The sequence below is a fragment of the Periplaneta americana genome, chromosome 9 (genome assembly GCF_040183065.1).
Source record: "Periplaneta americana isolate PAMFEO1 chromosome 9, P.americana_PAMFEO1_priV1, whole genome shotgun sequence".
NCBI classification, from domain to species: domain Eukaryota; kingdom Metazoa; phylum Arthropoda; class Insecta; order Blattodea; family Blattidae; genus Periplaneta; species Periplaneta americana.
The window spans coordinates 93,317,926-93,338,976 of record NC_091125.1 but is presented as its reverse complement, the minus strand read 5'-3'; the positions used below and the strand labels follow the sequence as shown (position 1 = coordinate 93,338,976).

The 21,051-nt window shown below is 35.5% G+C and overlaps 1 protein-coding gene across 1 annotated transcript; it reads left to right on the top strand.

Moving 5' to 3' along the window:
* The first annotated feature begins 1,807 nt into the window (after window positions 1-1,807).
* LOC138706249 (leucine-rich repeat-containing protein 47-like) lies at window positions 1,808-20,729 on the top strand. Its single transcript, XM_069835321.1, has 6 exons — window positions 1,808-2,465; window positions 4,117-4,319; window positions 7,668-7,832; window positions 11,675-11,913; window positions 12,919-13,018; window positions 19,739-20,729. Exons 1-6 carry the CDS (start codon window positions 1,838-1,840, stop codon window positions 20,012-20,014), a joined length of 1,611 nt encoding a protein of 536 aa, XP_069691422.1. The 5' UTR covers window positions 1,808-1,837; the 3' UTR covers window positions 20,015-20,729.
* Window positions 20,730-21,051: the final 322 nt, after the last annotated feature.

Genomic DNA, 21,051 nt, shown 5'->3' with positions numbered 1-21,051 from the left:
AAATGAATAAATCAATCGGTAAATAATAAAATCAATTGATAAATGAATAAATCAATAAATGACCAGATGAATGGATGAACTGATGAACAGACAGATGAATGGACTGATGAACGGGTGGATGGTTGAACAGAGAACAACTCTCAAGAAGACATTCCACTTTTATTTACATTTTACCCGTTGATAATTGAGAAAATAATGTGCAGGTCTGCAAAATGATCTTCCTGCATTCCCTCGAATAAATGATATGTGAGAGACAGCTATTCAGAAAGTTGATAAAGGAACAAAATAGTTTCCCAGATAAAAACGAGGACAACACAGAAACCATGGACATGCTGTGTTGGAGAGTGAGAAGGATTCCATACGTCGACAAAGGCCTATTTGTTACTTTTCAGATATAGACTCCCACTATATCAGAAAAGATTTTACAAGAAAATTATCCACAGCACAAATGTATAGACTATACGAAGAATGGATAAACGAAAAGAGTGAAATATGTGCCACAAAAAGACAAAACATAGTGTGTTTGTTAAGGAATTTATCATTGGTTTCTTTTTTCCAAAGAAAACCAATGTGAAGAGTGCAACACTTACAGTATTGCAAGTGGAGTGCAGAAGTGAAGCTGAATTTAAAAGATTCTCATGTTGATTCGATACGGCTCAATGCTTGGTCACACAGAGTTTCTTGCCTTGTATCTTGATTATAATAATAATAATTATATCCATGAGCATGTTTAAGATAAGATGTGTAATTCCTAAGTTATTGAATGTTGTCAGCTTGCTGGTGATAATACATCAATATTATAAAGTATTATACCAGTACTCATATTAAAACAATTACGTTTTGTGAGTGGGGGGATAGAAGTTATCCCTGGCAGGGATGTTAATATGAATTTATGAGAGGGGATAACTTTCCAACAGGGGAGAAATCCCCCCATCCTCACCGTTAATTCGCACCCTGAGTAAGTGTAAGATTAAAAGCTACTGGGCAAGTACTAGGAGTTGGATAAATTGCTTCAAGTACCATACGAATTCGAACTGTATGGTATGATTATGAAGCTGTCGTTAAGCACTTTGAGACACCTAGTAAATAATGACCGAAATAGAGATAGTAAAGATAAAGAAACTTACGAAGGACTTAACTTAAAATGGCAATGACTTATAATTGGCGGGTGAGTGGGAAAAGTACGTTAACTCCAATTTTTCACAGCATTTAAACTCATTTAGATTATTAAATTAAAATTGACTTTCAGATCTGTGCTTATGATTATGTCCCAAGAGGGCATGTCCTAATAATAGCCCTCTTGTGTCCAAAGCATTGTAATTTCATTTCATGCCGCTTAGGAATTGTTTATATTTGATTGGTTTAATGGTCGTGACATCATCATCTAACCGCCAATGATTGAAATGAAATTTTGTGCAATCTAGTGCAATCTTTGTGCAACATTACGTAATCATCAGGTCTGCCAATATTTACATTAAAAATTCGAAATTATTTACATTGTCCATACATAATTAATTAATTATAATTATAAGTTTTATGAGATTTAACTAATTTTCAATTTTAAGTTGTAAAGTGTAAACTGTGATCAAGGGTTGTAATAGTTTATTCTTTTTAACACTACAGAATAATGCAACTTAAAAATGCTTATCAGCAGAACAAAGTAAAATATCTACTACAAGAACATATTTTTGAGGCAGACAATTTTGTAAATTCATTAGACAACTGAGAGCCAAATTATTAAATTACAATTCCATCATAATGAAATACCGGTACTGGTCTGTTAGAGATTTAGGTATTCGGATATTGGTAGTTCTGTATCTTATAATTTCGGTTAACGATGTCGTCCGTAAGCACGTGGCCTGAAATTTCAAGTGCTAAAACTGAAAATCGACACGAGTTAAACCTTTCTGGAGCAGCAATTTCAAAGAAGATAGAAGATAATGGGTTGGACAATACATTATTTTCATTATCCGGACTGAACTATCTGTGTATCAGTCAGACGTGCCTAAACACATTGCCGGAAGACATCGGTAACCTAACAAATTTGACAAGTCTTGTTTTACATTCAAATAAGATTTCAAAATTGCCCACTACAATAGGAAAACTAATCAATTTGAAAATGCTTGATCTGTCGCGAAATAAGCTTGAAGCCATTCCGGATGAAATTTCAAATCTTCCGCAATTATCAACATTGAATTTAGCATCCAATAATCTAAGTGTTTTCCCTTGTATGTCCCAAAATACAAAACTCAGCATTTTAGATCTTTCTGGCAATCAGTTTGAAGAATTTCCAGATATATGCTACGCAGAGCTGATACATTTGGCAGAAGTAAAGCTGAATGGGAATAAACTGAAAGAAGTGCCACCCACAATAAAGGAATTAAGTTCGTTGAAAGTATTTGATCTGGGAGATAATGCTCTGTCAACTGTCCCAGCTGAAATTGCTGACATTAACAAACTAAAAGGTAATTTATTAATGATATATGGAAGTTATTTAGCAGTAACTTGGTATGATATTAATGTTAATGTAGACATAAATCCTAATATCTTACACTTCTTCAAGCCTATTTGTGTTTTATTACAGTTTTCAAAGTAACCCTGGATTGTGAAGAATTAGTTGTGGGCTTCAAACATTGATTTATAAAAATAGTAGGCTATCATTACAATGGAAGTTTATTTGTGAAGGACCTAGCTTTCAGAATGCCGTGGTACTGAGGTTAGGTTTGTTTCTGCCGGCCGCGAAGCGAGAGAGAGACCATTCAGAATTTTTATTTTATATTTTTAATTTAAATTTTATTAATTTGTTACATTTAATGCTATTTGAGAAAGTGTAACAACGGCATTCTGGTATTACTATTGTTAGCAAATTTAGGTTAAGTTCGTATTTGGCATTTCTCAGCTTAACTAGATTTATATTTTCTCTCAGATCCTATAAAAGAGCTTTTCAATGTTTCTTCAATGTGACGGTCAATAATGGAATTACATAGCCCTACTCTTTTTACCGATACTTACCTTAATCCAACAGAACTGAGGTAAATTAAGCACCACCCCAACTCTTCCTAAATTCGTGGTTGGGTACCAGTTCATACTCTGCACAAATGTACTCAAAAGAAGACAATTATCGGGTGTATCTACCTGTAATATCATGAGGGTTGCTATGAAGATCTATTAGTAGAAAAAGTCTGTAATTTCTCAGAATGTGTCACTGCACATAGACATAGGCTACTGAACCTAAACTTAGTGTATGCAAGGTATACTAAAACCCTAAACTGATCTTTCCTGATGGTTGATTGGTCACAATTTTATCGTTTTGGCCAATTCTCAAGTTCATTGACGTGGATCATTGTGGATTGAAGTATTTAAATGATCATCAAAGTTGGATGGTTATCCTGAACATGAATCATTCTTTGAAATAAGAAAGTCATTTTCATGCTGTACTTCCCATGATGATATTCTCCTCAAAAAATGGCATAAATGGTTCAGCCTCCGATGCCTTTACTCTTCAATTAAACTCGAAAGAATATGTCGGAAAAATGTTAGTTTTTTTCTACTTGACACTTCATTTTCTTTAACACATAATTAACACAAACTTTCTTAGAAATTGAAAAATTCAAGATGTATCCAGAAACATGTTACTATGACATTAAAATGACAAATCCGAAACAAATTCCGTGCAATGACCGTATTGCTATAAAAAACAAAACACTACGAACTTGTGCATCCTCCTGTTAGTTTCATTAATGATGAAGCAAGACATAACAAACTATGTAGGCTAGGCCTACAATAGTTTCTTCATATTTCAATCACATCTCTGTTGTTTCGTTTCTTACTTTTTGTCTTGTTATTAACTTAGTAGGCCTATCTTTAACTCTAATCCATAAAGTAAAATAGGAATTGCTATAGTTTTATTGAAATGCAACTGTTTTGAACTTAGTAAGTACTTGAAAATTCTGTGAAATTACTTAGGCAAACTTGTTATACTGTGATATTTTAATATGGTTTTAGCGTAGGTCTAATGGGCTGAAAGAAGAGATTTAATTTTTGTTCATTTTTACTGTTCTGTTCATTTTTGTTTTTGTCTTATTAGATACAATTGAATTTAATGCATGTTTGCAGAAATAAATCTGAAAGGTAACAGGCTGAGTGACAAACGGTTATTGAAGTTGGTGGATCAGTGCCGCTCAAAGCAAGTGTTGGACTATGTGAGGCAACACTGTCCTCGCTCTACCAGTGGGACAGATTCCACGGCTAGTGGCAAGGGGAAGAAGGGCAAGAAGGGGAAAAGAGAGCATACTGACAGTGGCCATACAGGAGATATTGTGAGTACCAACACTTCAAATGTTAATTTCCAAATAAATGTTGGAAGATATGGAGTCAGCATTCCTGATAATTTTATTACTACCTATTTACTCGAATATAAGACGAGTTTTTCTAATTTTTGTGTTGGAAAAATTGGGAGGCCATCTTAAATTCGCGTACATAGAAAAACACACAAGTTGCCTAATTTTTTTATGTTGCACAGTACACAAAATAATGCTGCAGGCGTAGTTCTTTCTTCTGTGGTCTTCTTGTTTACAATCGTATTGATTTACATGGTATATGAGATAAAATACTATTCCAAGTGTTTACTATACTTTATCTTCAACCCCATAAAGCCATTTGCTTAAATGTTAGACTGTTAGACACTACAGGGATGCAAACTTAATTTCAACAAGGAGATCTATTTATTTTACAGAAGTAAGTAGGCCTAAACTTGGAAATTTTACATGTTCGAACCATAGTTAATAATGGATTAATTATCTGTAATTCATCAACAAAAATGCCCTAAAAAATTAAATAGGCTTACTACGGAAGTCATTGGAAAAGTTGGGGGTCATCTTATATTTGAGTAAATACATTAATTTTTTTGAAGTCATTAGTGGCAAAGTTGTGGATCGAAAGGATCACGTTGAAGTTACTATTCGTCTGTTTCATTATGTGAATGTACAGTACGATTATTTAGTCCTGACAGTCGCAGGCGATGTGTGCCTTGGTCAGGCAAGTCCATTTAGTTATGCCAAGAGTTGTTTGGGTTATTCACTCACTTGCCTTCAAAGTGATTGGATGTCATGCGTGCGGTGTAGTGGAATGTTTCCAGTACAGTTAAGCTGTACTGCATTCCTTTGCCCACCGCTCACCCTTATCTCTATTCCGGAACTCTTCCCACTCCTATTACTTCCCCTCTTTTGCGTTGCTTAGCTGTCAGGACTAAATAATCGGTCTGTAGTTAAATATTAGGATGTTTTCTAGCACAGTTGCTGTGAGGTGATTCGTCTCCAAAGGTGACTCACAATTTTTTAAAATTAATTTTGTTGATGAAACTTCGTTCCATGTATGTTGCTAAAAAATATTTTATATAATTGAAATACTTTCTACATCATTGTTTGTTATTGATACTTACACATATAAGAAAGAGAAAAAAGAGTTTGTCATACTTATACGAACAGCAAATATTTAAATGATTACGATTTCTCCTTGAGTAATCGTTATTGTAAAACAGAATTATGCTTTTTTTTTTTTTTAACGAATCTGAACCTTAAGAATTATGCATGCAAAATATTTTGTATTGAAATGTGCAATTAGGTTTGCCAGCCAAGGCATAATTGTAAACAAATATATACAGTATAACTTTTGTGTATGTCTCAGAATGCTATGGGCAACATAGTGTGCATTTTGTAATTTAAATCTAGTACCACCATAATAACAGCTCTGACAGTTCTCTATGTTGTTGCCGTCAGGCACCACACAACACTGTCAGAAATTTTGTATCCATTTAGCTTTATCTAACAAGAAAACTATTCATGAGCTTATGTTGAAACATTCCCCATACTAATGTATATGCATTGTTAGATCTCACCAGCAGATAGGTTAAAAAAAAATAGATTTCCATACTAAGTGTAAGGATGAGAAATTAGAGCTTATATAAAAGATTGTGGAAGAGCTGAGTAGCTTTCGGCCTTGAGTAGATAGTGCACACTTATCTGGCAGAGATAATTGAGTGTACAAGCTTATAAAACATGTCAAGTGACATGATAGGCATTCATAGAAGATGGCAACTCGACTACTTTCTCCAAGTAAGTGACTTTGTTATTCTAAATGGACTTCAATAATCATTCCAATATAAGGAGGTTGCACAATAAGGCTAAGACTGCAGTGCTTGCCTGTGGGCCCTCCTCCGAGAGAAAAAAAAAAAGTGACTGTTTCTTAATGCAGCATTCCAATAAGTTCTCACACCCTTACAATTATTAGTATGGGCAACTATAGTCCCGTCGCTCTAATTTTCAGCAGCTAATCACATTGTAGGTCTTCTACATTTAAATGTGTGTGTCTTGTGATTCGCTGATGAAGATGTTATGCATTTCCTAAGGCTGGATGGATAAATACTTAATATAATCGCCTGCCATTTTGGCTCTTTCGTTGGCGTTCGCAGAAAGCACACTAGGACGTTATTTGCCGCTCAATTATTTGCTGAATTACAGTGCGTTTGATTTATTATCATAGGAGCTACGACATGATAATGTTGAACGGTGTGGCAAATAGATTCCTCGTGTGGTAGCTCTGCAACGAAAGAACAAAAATGGCGACCGATACTACCTACGTAGACTTTATAGAGCCTTCACTTCCTAAAACGTAATCAAAGAGGAGGAGTCATGCCGGGAATAACAGCGTCATGACTTATAATTTTTAAAATTCGTTTATCAGTTGTGGAGATCTAACAATGTATACAATTTGTGGGGGATTTCTAAATGAGTTCATGAACAGTTCCCTTGTCATATGCATTTTTACGAACTTACCTTATGTAAATAAATATTATACTTGAAATTATCCATAGGAGGAAATTAAATTTCATGAAATGGTAAAGACAATTTACGATACATAACACCACAGACTTCCTTTGTGACTGATGCACACACTTCTGTTCCATGGAAATGTGACAGTGTTGAGAGATTGCCATAGTAACATAAACAAAGCCCTGTTTTTACAGGTACAGGATAGGTAGCTTAAGCACTGTAACTAACTTCTTTTTCGCCACCTTTAAACGAACTTTCAGTGCAGCTATTTTAGTTGTGTGAATATAGTACTGAAAATTATATCCAACCAGACATCCTTCCAATCTTGTAGTTGTGCATGACCAACTTTCAGTAATGCAAGAAGGATTTCGTCATTTTCTTATCAAGGAAATTAGACAGAATGGCCTGTTTCACTCTCTCATGCCAGTTTTGGGGGGGAGGGGGTCTTCCTAATCATCTTTTTCTATATGTCTGATAAATTAGAATTTGTTTCCGTATAGTAATCTCGAATTTTTCATTCTAATATGTTCAATCCATTTTTCTGTGATTTTGAAGATGTTCTATAACATGGTAGTAACTTTCAAATTGTTTAATATATCTACACTTTCTTTTTATCTCATAACATATATCGTGCAGTTTTCCTCATGAAGCACATTTATTTTCTGGAGTTTGAATTCTTTTTTAATAATGTTACTGTTTCAGAGTCCAATCTTTAACTTCCAAATAAAAATGTATAAATATGTTATTTCAGGCCAACCTGTATTGAATTCAGACCTGAATTTTCTGCTGTTTTCATAAATGCAGTGAACTGTAATGATGTCATCTGTTTTGTGTTAGGTGGACACACTATGCCACAAGCTGCAAGTAGTGCACGTGACAGATTCAACACCTTCTGTCAAGATTGACGAGTCTGTGAAAACAGTGAGACCGCACATTGTGTGCTGCATCATTTCAGGAGTCAACTTCGTGCAGGACAACTTCAAGAAATTCATTCAACTACAGGTAACCACATAGGACTCTCACCTGTGGAGCTACAGAAAAGTTGCGTACTTTTCTTATGGAATGTACTTACTTTGCACTGAAAATAACATTGCTCAGATGTAAAACTAATATCTGAAAATGAAACATATTGAATCCTACAGTCCACACCTGTGGAGTAACGGTCAGCACGTCTGGCTGCGAAACCAGGTGACCCGGGTTCGAATCCCGGTCGGGGCAAGTTACCTGGTTGAGGTTTTTTCCGGGGTTTTCCCTCAACCCAATACGAGCAAATGCTGGGTAACTTTCGGTGCTGGACCCCGGACTCATTTCACTGGCATTATCACTTTCATATCATTCGGACGCTAAATAAACTAGATGTTGATACAGCGTCGTAAAATAACCCAATAAAAAAATAAACTAAAATAAAAAATTGAATACTACAAATAATCGTGTTGGCAAATACAAGTTTTGCATTATTTTACATCACATTACATTATTATTAGATTAACTTGTATTGGGGATTGGATTTTAATCTGTTATAATTATATCAGGTTAGATTATTAGGGTATCTGGGGGACTTCGTGTACTACTAGTGTTTGCATCTCATATATCATATATTACTCTCTGGATAGGCTTACAGGAGAAAATGCGAGAAGGAAGAAATGAAGTCATTACAGACCATTCTAAAAATATCTCCTCCCATAGTTGCAATCAAATATATATTATATTTATACTGTACACAGTTTATGGATAAGTACGTTACATTGTTTTTTGTTGTTCACTTTAACACTTATATTCAAACTATAAAACTTTAAGTTAAAACGTTGAAAGTGTTAAAAAAATAAAAAAAAGGTAATATACCTTAATGACAAGATAATTTAATTTTTTTAACCCTTTTAACGTTTTAACTTAAAGTTTTATAGTTTTAAGCACACTACAATGAACGAGCTAGCACAGACTTGGAGATAAAGTCGCTTCAGACTAACTGCAATCTTCTTCGGAAAATACTTACATATCGCTACTACCTGATATGTTTTATTTGACACACTATATCAGTTTGTGTCATCTCATCGTTCACCAGTGGTAAATACAGAACTTAAGTGCTAGTAATGCTTTTATAAATTCTCATTTTTGTTTCTGTTCGTAAAAATTTATTGCTCCAGATATTATTTCCAAGGGCTTCGGATATTTTCAGTGCTTTATTAACCTGAGTGGAAACCTAAAGGTTTAAGTCACTATAAGAGGCTATTGGTACTCTAAGATATAGTCCGGGTCAGCTTCCTTCATACCCTAAGGGTGAAACCTAATCATTTTTCCCCCCATTACTACATATGCTAGTGGAGTGTGGTGATTTTCTAGTTTGCAGGTTGAATTTTTTTTGCCAACTTCGTTTTGAATTTCGATACTGACAAATACTACAAATGATAGTGATTTTATAACTGTTATGTTGGCAGCTGAGACAAACATTGTTGGTACTGGAGTTCCCTGGAATTAAAATTGTACTAGATTTCTGAGCCGGTTACTGGAAGCTAGTGAAATTTGAAGATACTAATAATTAATATCAGTATTAATATTAATACATAATAGTTATTTTATGTGTTGTGTTGTGGTTACAATTGAAGACTATAGTGAGGTAAGTGTAAATAAATATAACATACTTGGGTGTGATAATGCAGGTGGGTAATTGATAGAAATGCCAGTTCACATTTTAATGAATTTCTTTCGTGTTTAGATTTTTATTACAATAATATCATTAAACAGAAAAACTCGTTGAGAGGAATTCACAGTTAAGGCTGGTTCACAATAACCCGGGAACGAGAACCAGAATGAAAACGAAAAGCAGAGGATGTGAATATGAAAATTTTTGATTCACAATAAACCGAGAATGTAGACGACTATGCATATCAATATGTATGTCAATAACGATATGTAAAGTCGATATTACGCATTCTGATGTAATTGTGTATAATTGACCAATGGCGTTCTCTCATGAGTACAAGGCAGCCAACATAAACACAGGTTAACCAACTTTGAAATTTCAACTGAAACATTTCATTAGGTACGGTACTATAAATATGTCCATGCATCTTTATTATCACAACCTATTTTAAGTCTACCATAACGTAAAATAATTAGAGAAGAAACATTTGTAATAGAACAAAAATGAACACAACAGTAGTTATTGAATTGAAGCATGAATATGTAGAGTGTAATACAACCATACAGTAATAAAATATGATTCGCTTCCAATCGGTGTTCAAAGATGCAGCTATTGAAAGCCACGTATTCTCCTTCATTTTTTCATCTTTATATGAGGCACACTGCTTATCGTAAACGTGAGGATTTTCCTCAACACTCAATATTAGAATCTTACCAAATAAAACTTGCTCCATGATGCACAGCACATAACAAAATAATGCATAGGTTATGTCACGGTCTTCTTGCTACAAAATATACGACGACAAAATAACTTTTAGATGGCAATAGAATGAATCTAGTGGGCTGTGATCGGAAACGTGAACGCCAAAGTTGAAACTTGGCCAACTCGCCATTCCCAATCCCGGGCTCCGGCAAGCTTTTCGTTAATTGTGAATGTTCACATTTAAATGTACACATTTTAACAATTTTACCGTTTTCGTTTTCGTTTCCGGTTTATTGTGAACCAGCCTTTAATCGGTAATGGCATTAGTGATAAATACTGTTTTCAGTTATTATGGAAAAATTATTTTAAGCGCCGTACCAACATTACCATCAGGTATCTGCCTATTTGTAATTTAATTAATAATTCATTCGTTCAGGAGCAGGACTTGTAAGAAAAGAGGGTGGAGTAGGCCAAAATTTTCTGCTGTGCAAACAATAGCAGGCCACATTGTATAACTGTAAACCAGACATTCAGTTCAGACTGTAATTTCATACATTGAATTGCAAACAGGTGTTGCGTACAGTACAATGGAGCAAGGTTAAAGGGAAGAAAATTTTTAAGTGTGAAAGATAAATTTAATGTTATGAAAGGAAAGCTATGTGTGCTGTGAATTTTGTTTGGTTAAGGAAGGATCGATAATGATTTACAGATACAGTATCTTGTAAATCAGGAGCAGAAAAAATTACAGTTTTATTCAGTCTACATTCTGAAATGTGGGTAGTGTATGTATATGTATTTTAATTACTTTATATTTTAGTATTTTACTTCATATTTCGCTCTTTTCTTCAATCCGGTACAGTATTTTTATTTTTCAAAACAATACAAAAACAAGAACAGTGTAAAGTCTTAAAAAAGTTGCAGTACTGTAGCCATATATAAATTTAAATCATAGTTGTGAACAAAATACGTAATATTGTGAATGTATTTCCTTCTTTGATTTGCATTTATTGTGTTTTTTTTTTCTTTCTTTCTTATAGCAACACTTGCTTATTGTGACATCATTTCTTTAGTCTCTTCAGTGATCCTATAACCAAGTTCAACTGTAATGGAATGTAGCTATTGTATAATTAATTTGTTATGTTTTTTTAAAATTAAAATTAGTTTTTATGATTTGTAAACCAAACGAATTAATTATATTGTTTCCAAATCCGTGGAATAGTTTGATAGTTTTAAAAAGTTGAGTTATTCTTACAGTACAGGCTTCTTCCATGCAAGAACACTGACGGGCAGCAGCCAAAAGCAATTAACCTTTCTGTATGCAGAACTGCTGGGTCAATTTTACCTTTGAAAGAAGCCATGTTAGGGATTTTATTGCCTCATCAGAGACCAGCATTCTGTATTGTTTTTGAGTACATGACTTTGACATGTAGTTTTGACTATGGTAACCACACAATCAGGAACAATTCACTAAGAAATAATAAAAGTCTTCTTTCCCATGTAGACGAAACTGCATGACACAGTTTGTGAGAAGCGCAATGCAGCCACCATAGCAACGCACGATCTAGCTTCTTTGGAGTCTGGTGACATTGTGTACACTGCCCATCCTCCAAATGACATCAGAATTTTGCCCCTGGGCAGAACGAAGCAAGTGACGGGCTCTGAGTTGTTCGCCCAACTTCAACGGGAGGCAGAGGAACTACGCAAGGAGAAGAAGAGAAATGTATACTCTGGCATTCACAAGTAAGCTGTTAACTATGTGTACATCTTAAGTCTTTGATTTAGTTGCCTTCTAAGAGAAGGCTGTGTGCATGGTGTGTATGTAAACACGTGACAGAGACGGGCAATAATTTACTCTAGAGGATAAACGAGAGGTGGGGTGTGACAATGTTTTGCCATCACAATGTGATTTTTGTGTTCGGATGATTCTTGGCGATTGCGAACACACCCCATCACTTGCATAAATGTTTCACTTTAAATTGCCATTACTAAGCAAGTGATTTCAGATATTTAATCCATATAATTTATTAATGAAGTCGAATATCTTACATTTTGATGTTATGTGGAATACTTTTTGTGTGCTGTGTAAACCGAAGTTTTTCTTCTTATTTGAGTGGATAGTAAATTATTTCAGTTATGTAACTGCGTGTGTTTGGGATAATAATTCAAATAAATAAATAAATATTATGAATGATAGTTTAATTAAAATAACATATAAAATTAGAAAATACAGTATGTATTATTTTCTTGACGCCTGTTTTATATATATATATATATATATAATATTTTAAAGAATGAGATTTGATTATTGAAGGATGTAATAAGTAGCTACTCAATATAAGGTGCTAAGTTCTTACATGATGAATATGATGATGTTTAAATGAGTCATTTTTATTTATTTATTTAATTAATAGATTTATTTCTATTGGCAGAATTAAGGCCATAATGCCTTTTCTTCCACTCAACCAGCTAAGAACAATATAGCAAATATAAAAATGACAGAAATACAAGAACAATATAAATTAATAGTAGTAGTAATAGTAATAATAATAATAATGATAATGATAATAATAATAATAATAATAATAATAATAATAATAATAATAATATGAGCAAAATGACTTTTTATGGAGTTATGAGATAAGATAAATGTGAGAGACTTTGCATTCTTTAGTTTTACAGTTGTTACTCTTTCAGCACATGTATCTGATAATTTCCCTCCAACTAAAGTGTTACGAATTTACACAGGTACCTATACCTGCTGGAAGGAAAACCTGTGTATCCATGCCTGATGAATGGAGAACGGGTCATCTCCTTGCCTCCTATCACCAACAGTGATTGTACAAAGGTTAGTTATAGTTATTGGCAGGGTTTCCGAAGTTAGTTTATGCTGTTCAATGAGAAACTTTAAACATATTTGTTAAGATATCCTGTGGAATGCCTACAGCATGACTTCCTATACCAGATTTAAATCTTTATTAAGTTTATGGTCGACAGATACTGCATTTGGGCAGATGTTTTCAAATATTCTTGCTTCCTCCTCTACTGTAATGGCATCCTCTACTATACTCTGCATTCCTCTTCCTATTCAGAATACACAAAATATTTGGGAATTATATTTGCTTCAAAACTGAATTGGAAAACATATTTTTATAGTCCTGGGAAGATCAATGTCAAATTATACTGGTACCTCATTTAATAGTTCTTTGTTGCGTCAGTCATTCAAAATCCTTTCCTGCATGAAACTGTTTCTGAATATTTTTTAGGAAAGAAGATAGAAATCAAGAGATGTTTTTGCAATGTACTGCACTTGCCACTTGGTGGACTGTGGAAACAGGGAGATGGCATTAGTTTATAACAGTCGTGAAGAGAAAAGAGTGGCTTTATTACCTTACAATTGAGAAATGAGCTGATCATTATGTTAATATTTGAGGAGAAAAATTCGCTCCGGCACTGGGGATCGAACCCGGGTCCTTGGTTCTACATACCAAACGCTCTGACCACTGAGCTACGCCGAATTCAATCCACAGCACCGGACCGAACTTTCCTCCTTTAATGTTTCCCTTTATGGCCTGACTCCAAGTTAGGCATATATGTTCACGTATATGTCCAATGTCAACTACCATTATACTAGGAGCGCACTCAGCTGAGTGACTTATTTCTGTATGACAAATTGATAAAAATATATTCTCATAGCTAGCAGTGCATATGTCTGTACAGATTACTGTGCACTTAACTGCAGAATCCCGGCCAAATAAGTCACTCAGATGAATGCGCTCCTAGTATAATGGTAGTTGACATTGGACATATACATCAACATATATGCCTAACTTGGAGTCAGGCCATAAAGGGAAACATTAAAGGAGGAGAGTTCGGTCCGGTGCTGTGGATTGAATTCGGCGTAGCTCAGTGGTCAGAGCGCTTGGTACGTAGAACCAAGGACCCGGGTTCGATCCCCGGCGCCGGAGCGAATTTTTCTCCTCAAATATTAATTGTCAATATTACAGATATTATTCTGTATGACAAATTGATAAAATCTATAATGATTATTATGTGACAAAGAGATTATTGTGATTTCTTGATTTTGTAACATCAAAAATTGAAGGAACTTTCATTGTATCTGAATTCCCAAGTTGTCATAGTTCTGCCTATTTCATTTCTTTTTTACTTCTCACTCTACTTGTTCAGTTTTATTTCGCAGCATTGTATTAGCTTTTCTTCATTCAGATCATGATTATCTGTTTCACTCTTCTTCTATTATTATGTTATTGTAATTATTCACCTTGTCGAGTTTCGATGATCTGTATAATAAACGAGATGGGATTGGTAGCAGTGAAGAGATGAAGATGACAAACCTGAGCCTGAACCACAGCAGACCTTCAATAAAACTCACGGTGTGTTCGAGAAAGTGAAAGACATTTTTTATGCACACAAAATTGAAGAGAGATGCGAGTAGTATTTCAAAAATAGAAAGGGTGTTGATTTCTTCGATATGCAGAATTCAGTGAAGTTCGTCAGGTATTAGACAGTGAGTCCCAGCAAACATTCTTTGTTTTTGTCAGCCTATCAGCAGCAGGTCCCCTACACTACTACTGCTGTTTGCATCTATGAACTCACGTCACAGCGCCGGATTAAAGCTCATGTGCTATGTACATTAATTATATTCAATAGTACTACTAACTCGCCTACAGTAGCTGCTGGAAATGTTGTATGATACATAATTCACATCATCATAAGAACCTATCATTCTAGGACTACGTCCCAAATCAGCTCCTACTTCATCTTGTTTTTTATTGGTAAGTACATGAGATTGTTATTGACTTTTCCTGTTATTCATAAAACCTTGTCATTAAATCTATTCACTAAATTTAGCATTGTTCTTCTACATGGAACTGGATTGCTAGGAAATGTATGTCTGAAGTTTTCTCTTGTTCTGCCATGCAATTTCTTTGGCCATTTCTGCATTTTCAAAATGTGTACTCGTTCATACATTGAATATGTAACCGATGCAAAAAACAACACAACAACATATGAGAATAAACTGAACTTATTCTTAGCTGACTCACTGCACAGCTAACACGTGGTGTGATTAGCCTGCCAAAACATTAATTTATTCATTTTTTCTCCAACTCGTTCTTTCGCATATGTACCCATACGTATATATGTGTGCGTGTGTGCTTCTTTTTTCTTCCCAGTTGCTTCAGAAATGATAGACGATTCATAATACAGCAAAACTTATTTATAAATTTTTATTAGCGTGAGTAAAAAAAACCCATAAGTGAGAAAAACATGTTGTTGTTGTTTTCTAATGCCAGGCGTTTGACAATAAATTCATTTGACCTCTTGCACTCCAATATTTGAAAATGGCAAGTTGTAACCGATTTAAGTGAACACCATATTTTAACGTTTTGGTAGCTACTTTATTCACACACAACCCCCAGAATGTCTGGAGGACCACACCTGCTGTTGGCCGACGGGTCCATTGGACCTAGCTGGGAGATCTTGTTGATCACCAGCTTTCCCTCCTTCAGCCACTGGAGGACGATTTTAGTGCCATAGCAGGTCAGCACTAGGAACAGAAAAGTAGAAAGAGGAGGAAGGAAAGTAGGATGAATGCCTCGAATGCTCTAATGCCATTGGGGTCGAAGAAAGTAAGAGTTCGGTCAGAGAACTGGATAGGAAAGGGTAAAGAGGGAATTAGGTATTGAATAGAGGAAAATTATACCAAATTCAGTCATTAACTTCTCAAGCTGACCAGTGCTAATTGATGAGTAGCCCCTCCCTTTAGTTCAGCTCATAAAATTATGCTTACTAACAGCTGCACCACGGGAAGGTAGGGATGGGACATTAGGTATTTGTCCAGGTTGGTTCCTTAAGGCCTTCAATGGGAAGGATTAATGGTTCTCCCTCCTGTATCCGACAGATACCCTTTTGCAGCCAAAAACATGTAACTCAACATTAAATAACACCTAAAATAACATTTGAAGACTGTATAGGGAGAACAAGTTAGGTCAATTCAGTTAAATTTTCACAAGAAAAATTTAGAAGTTGGTAGATATATTGTATTAACTTGCATATAACTCGCACTTTTTCCCGAAAATATGAGGGAAAAAATCGGGTGCATATTATATGCGGGACAAAACCTTTAAGACACATTATGCTTATTTATTCTTATATCCACATACATCCAACAAATCTAGTATGGTGACGGCGTACTCATGTATTCATCATTACTGTTGTCACTGCTGCCAACCTTCAGGGTACTCTCGCCCTTCCGTGCATCACATTCATTGTTATCATCAGCTTGACTCCATTGAGGGCATTTGCATGCCTGTTTTCAAAACACATTTTACAACGATTTATAATGACATCCATCAACACCATATCCCATGCCTGTATAATCCAATCACATGTGTTCAACTGACAGTCCCTTTATTTTGCCTGCTTGCAGCAGCTCATTTCCACCTGCCGTCATCCAAACCGTGTACAATTTTCTTGCATTGTCCTCAGAGGACTTGTTCACAGAAATATGCAATGTGTGGGCAGTGTGTGAATCTGCCAGGAATCATGCCAAGATCTGTTTTCATGCTCCTTCGTGTCTTCTTTCAAGTGTGCATGGAAACTATCTCAAACTAGCATTGAGCAAATGGGCGGAAGAAGTGAGATTAGTAGCCAAGAAAGTGTAGCAGAAGTTTCAAGAAGGGATTCAGTTAGCTCAGGACAATCCGAAGTGAGGGCAGTAACCACACAAGGAGTGTCTGAAACAGCAAGTTCAGGAAGAATGGAAGCAGACACGTATGACGTCATTGAAAGGAGCATGGTCGCAAATAAGTCCTTCGTCACCATGCAAGCAACAGTCACTGAAGACTGCTGACAATAGCGGAAGGGATAAGATGACGAATCAGCTGACAGCGGGAAGAGTAGGTCATAGAAAACAGGTCAAGAAGGTGGTTAAGAAGAAACTAGCAAGACATCCGGAGCCGACAAAGAGGGGAAGTAAAGAAGATTTGGGTAGTCCATCTACTTGTGAGGGAAAGGAAGGAAATAAGGAACCGCAGAACTACAGTCTACGAAGTTGGTGCTTAAGGGGGATGGAGTGATAAAAGTGTGGCAAAAGACATAGAAACAATAAAGTGAGTGTTCAAGGAGTAAGAGTAACTAGCAAAACAATCAGAGAGGGAATGTATGAACGAATAAGTGAATTAGTGTCCAGAGAAACAAGAGTTGATAAAGGAAGTGACTAGATAAAATTAGAAGTGTTTGTTAATAGTATTTGGTAGTGAAATGTTACTAATATTGGAGTGTCGACTAAGTTAGCGTACAATCAGAGAAATTGAAATGATAGGAAGACAGCAAGTATTTTAATGTAAGTTTACAAATGAAGGTTGAGTTGACTTACTAAAATAGTGGCAAACGGAAAATTTATCGGGGTGAAAGGGAACAGTTTAACAAAATAAACATGTGATTCAGTGTTTAATGGAGAAATAGGGGATAAAAGTGATGACAGAAGTGAGGAGAGGTAGAACTGATTGTAAATTAGTGATGAAAGTGAATGAGTATGATTAAATAGTGTTAGTAAAAGTTAGTTCAAAATTAGGGAAATTTTAGACGATAGGAAGTACTTCAAATATAAGTAAACAATAAAAGTGGTGAGGTGTTCATTAGAAAGAAGGGAAAATTTTAAGGGGAGAGGTTAGAAAGCAAATTGAGAGTATGTATTATAGTAATAGAGGTAACAAAGGTAAAACAAGATGACTGCACATGTCAATGAAAGTTTATTGTAATTAGAAGGTAATGGGGAGCACGAATACAGAGATGTGGTGGCGACCCATTACCAAATAAGAGCTGTAGAAATATATCAATATCAACTACCATTGCCAAGAAATTAATGCGAGATATATGCGGCGATTCCCCCCCCCATAATTTCACACTGACAAAAATAGGGTGTGAGATATACCGCCAGGGTGAGTTATACATGAGTAAATACGGTATTAAATTTCAAACACTAAAAATTTTATGACTTACCCTGTTCTTCCAGTGTGATCTTCCTTTAATAACTTGCGATTATTTTAGTAAAAGTCGGTTATTTTGGATTGCTTGTTCCTAAGGAATAAACGATGCCCTCAAATTGTGATAATTGTTCCATAATTTTTTCAGTTATGTTATGGTGTGTTACAAAATGTTTCACTATTTCTGAAGCATAACAGCATCATTAAAGGACACGAGATTGGTGAAGGAAAGCATGGGCAGCTTCGAATTTCACGAATTTCAAAGTGAGGCGCATCTTAATAATGAGCACGTAGGCCTACTATATTTTCACATTCTTACATTTTCACAGGAAACTTAATTTCAAGAAAAATTGATTTAGAACGTATAAATGACGTTTCATATCTTCCGGAGTTTAAAATATATTTGTATAAATTTAAAGAAGGTACAAACGAAAAATGTATAACGAAAATAAATTGACATGGAAGGTAGGCTATAGGAATTTTGCTGGGAGTTCAGAAAAAAACGTTTAAGTGTGAAATATAAAATAAGTTTTACTGTATAATAAACATATTGTTTCTTCCATGGTAAACATATTACTAATTCTGTCCGAATAAAGGTATGGTCACACATTGCTACTTTTGCAGCGCAACTTTTGTACTGCAGCTGCAAAAGTTGCATGTCGTGTTCACACGTAAGCCAAAAGTAGCGTGCTGCACGCTACTTTTCGTGCTGCGCTACCCGAGTGCTGCAAAAGTTGCAACTGGAGGTTGCGAGTCTGTTCACACACAAGGCGCTACTTTTGCAGCCGCAGTCATGCTGCAGGTTTCCATCTCTGTGTTGACTTTTCAATATACATTTTGTGGTTATGTTCGCATTATTAAGAAACTCATGCGAAAGCTTCCTTATCTATTATTTGCTTTTCTGTCGTATCTAGTATTCATAAATTGACATTATTTTTACTATAAAGCTTTTAAAAACGCCTATATACTTAAATGATAACCAACAGTATATTCACGTAATCAATGTTGGCAACCCTCCTGTTTGGAACTACGCTACGGAAAATTTAAAAAATGAATTATATCGTCAGCAATTATGCTCAGATTGTGTTGTGTTTTTAATAATTGTTACAAATAATTTATTTTCATCACATTTAACATTAAAATATATCCAAACAATAAAAGTATCATTGGCACATTTGGGTGGTAACACTGGTTGCAACCGCAGCAAAAGTTTCAACAAAACCGATACCAAAAATGCTGCGGCTGCAACCCTGAGAACCCTGTTCACATGTCGCTACTTTTAAGCTGCGCACAGCATGGAAAAGTAGCAGGCAGCAGGTTCGACAGCTGCTACTTTTCAGGTTGCACTGTTGTTCACACGTCGCAGTACAAGAGTTGCGCAGTTTTTTGTACTGCAGTGCTGGAAAAGTAGCGATGTGTGACCGTACCTGAAGACTGTTCACGTAATTGTTGCAGCCCAAACTAGACACAGATTGATTAATATTTACTGTGCGGTTTAGATTTTATGCCATGCCTTGTCTCTAGATAAGAGGCGTATCATGTATTTCTATTGTGATCAGATTTCAGATAAAACCAAATCAATGTTTGTGGAGGTGACAAGTGCATCATCACAGGGTGTGTGCCGACGTGTGCTTGATAGTTTGTTGCACGATACCCTACTACTTGGAGTGGGGTCTGAGTCCCCCGGAGAGGGCACCACTCTGCATTCAGCATATCACTCCCTTACTGTTCAGCAAGTCAAGATTGTGGACATGGAGGGCAACTTGAAGGTCGTGTACCCCTCACGATCTGACCTGAACTTCGAGGACAGTTCTGTTACTGTTATTCGTGAGTGAATTCTTATTGTTTCCTGTGTGATTGCTGTGCGATGTGTGTTTATGAGCATAAGCGTGCATCATTTGTTTTAGAATATTTATGTCAAGCACCAGAAATTGTTTGAGTGCAGTTGATATTTAATTAGGGCTTGCAATACTGAGAGCCCAAATTTTGGGTCCTCCGTGATTTTTTAACAGTATTCAAATACCAATATTGAGACAGACGTACCAGTTTTTTGGTACTGTTTAAAAATAATAGTATGTGTTTTTTCACATACAGGTTATAAAAATATACATCATAACTGATTAATGTTACTGAATACAGTAGTAATAAAACATCTTTCTGCTTAAAAAAAATGTGACCAGAATTAAGATTTCAGATTTTCACAGTGTTTGGACTGTAAAAAGAGATTTCAGGGTTTGTAATTATTTATTGCAATTTAACATCTCGGACATTTCGAACATTTTATTGAGTACCAGGAATGGAATGGAGTTTGGAGTGGCAAAGTATAATGCAACCATGTATATCTGTCCATTCCTTCTCTCACTAAGAGCAATAGTCACAATTACGAAGTTTTCAGAAAAGGCGAAAAACAAAATGAAATTGATTGTAGATTACCGCCCCAGATCGTATATGTAACAGATAACTCATCGCTATGTTAAAATCTGCAGCACTTTGAAGAGAACAATCGCCAGGACCGCCACCCGTCCACCATAAACGAACACGAGATGGCAGTACAGTCGCTAATGCAATTCAAATGGGAATTATGACGTGACTCCTTATGTAACAACTAGATGGCAGCGTAGTAAACCTATCAAAAGTTGTTAACCTCAAAGCCTATAAGGCCGACCTATCTGTTACATATATGATCTAGGCTACCGCCTTATGAACAGGAAGAAAACTGTTAACAATAAAGGTTGTTGTCCATGTTATGAAGGCGACTTTCCATGAAAATAACATTATTTTGAATTCTGAATTTGGAAGTGCACATTTGCCCTTAGTGCCCCAAGAATGACATTGACTTCCGATCTTGTACAAATAGATTCTCTTAAACTAT

Bases quoted from the DNA above. Each gene is read 5' to 3' on its own strand.
- LOC138706249 (XM_069835321.1), top strand. From the start codon at position 1,838: ATGTCGTCCGTAAGCACGTGGCCTGAAATTTCAAGTGCTAAAACTGAA. The intron at 2,466-4,116 runs GTAATTTATTAA...GCATGTTTGCAG, and splicing joins TGACATTAACAAACTAAAAG to AAATAAATCTGAAAGGTAAC. The intron at 4,320-7,667 runs GTGAGTACCAAC...GTTTTGTGTTAG, and splicing joins GTGGCCATACAGGAGATATT to GTGGACACACTATGCCACAA.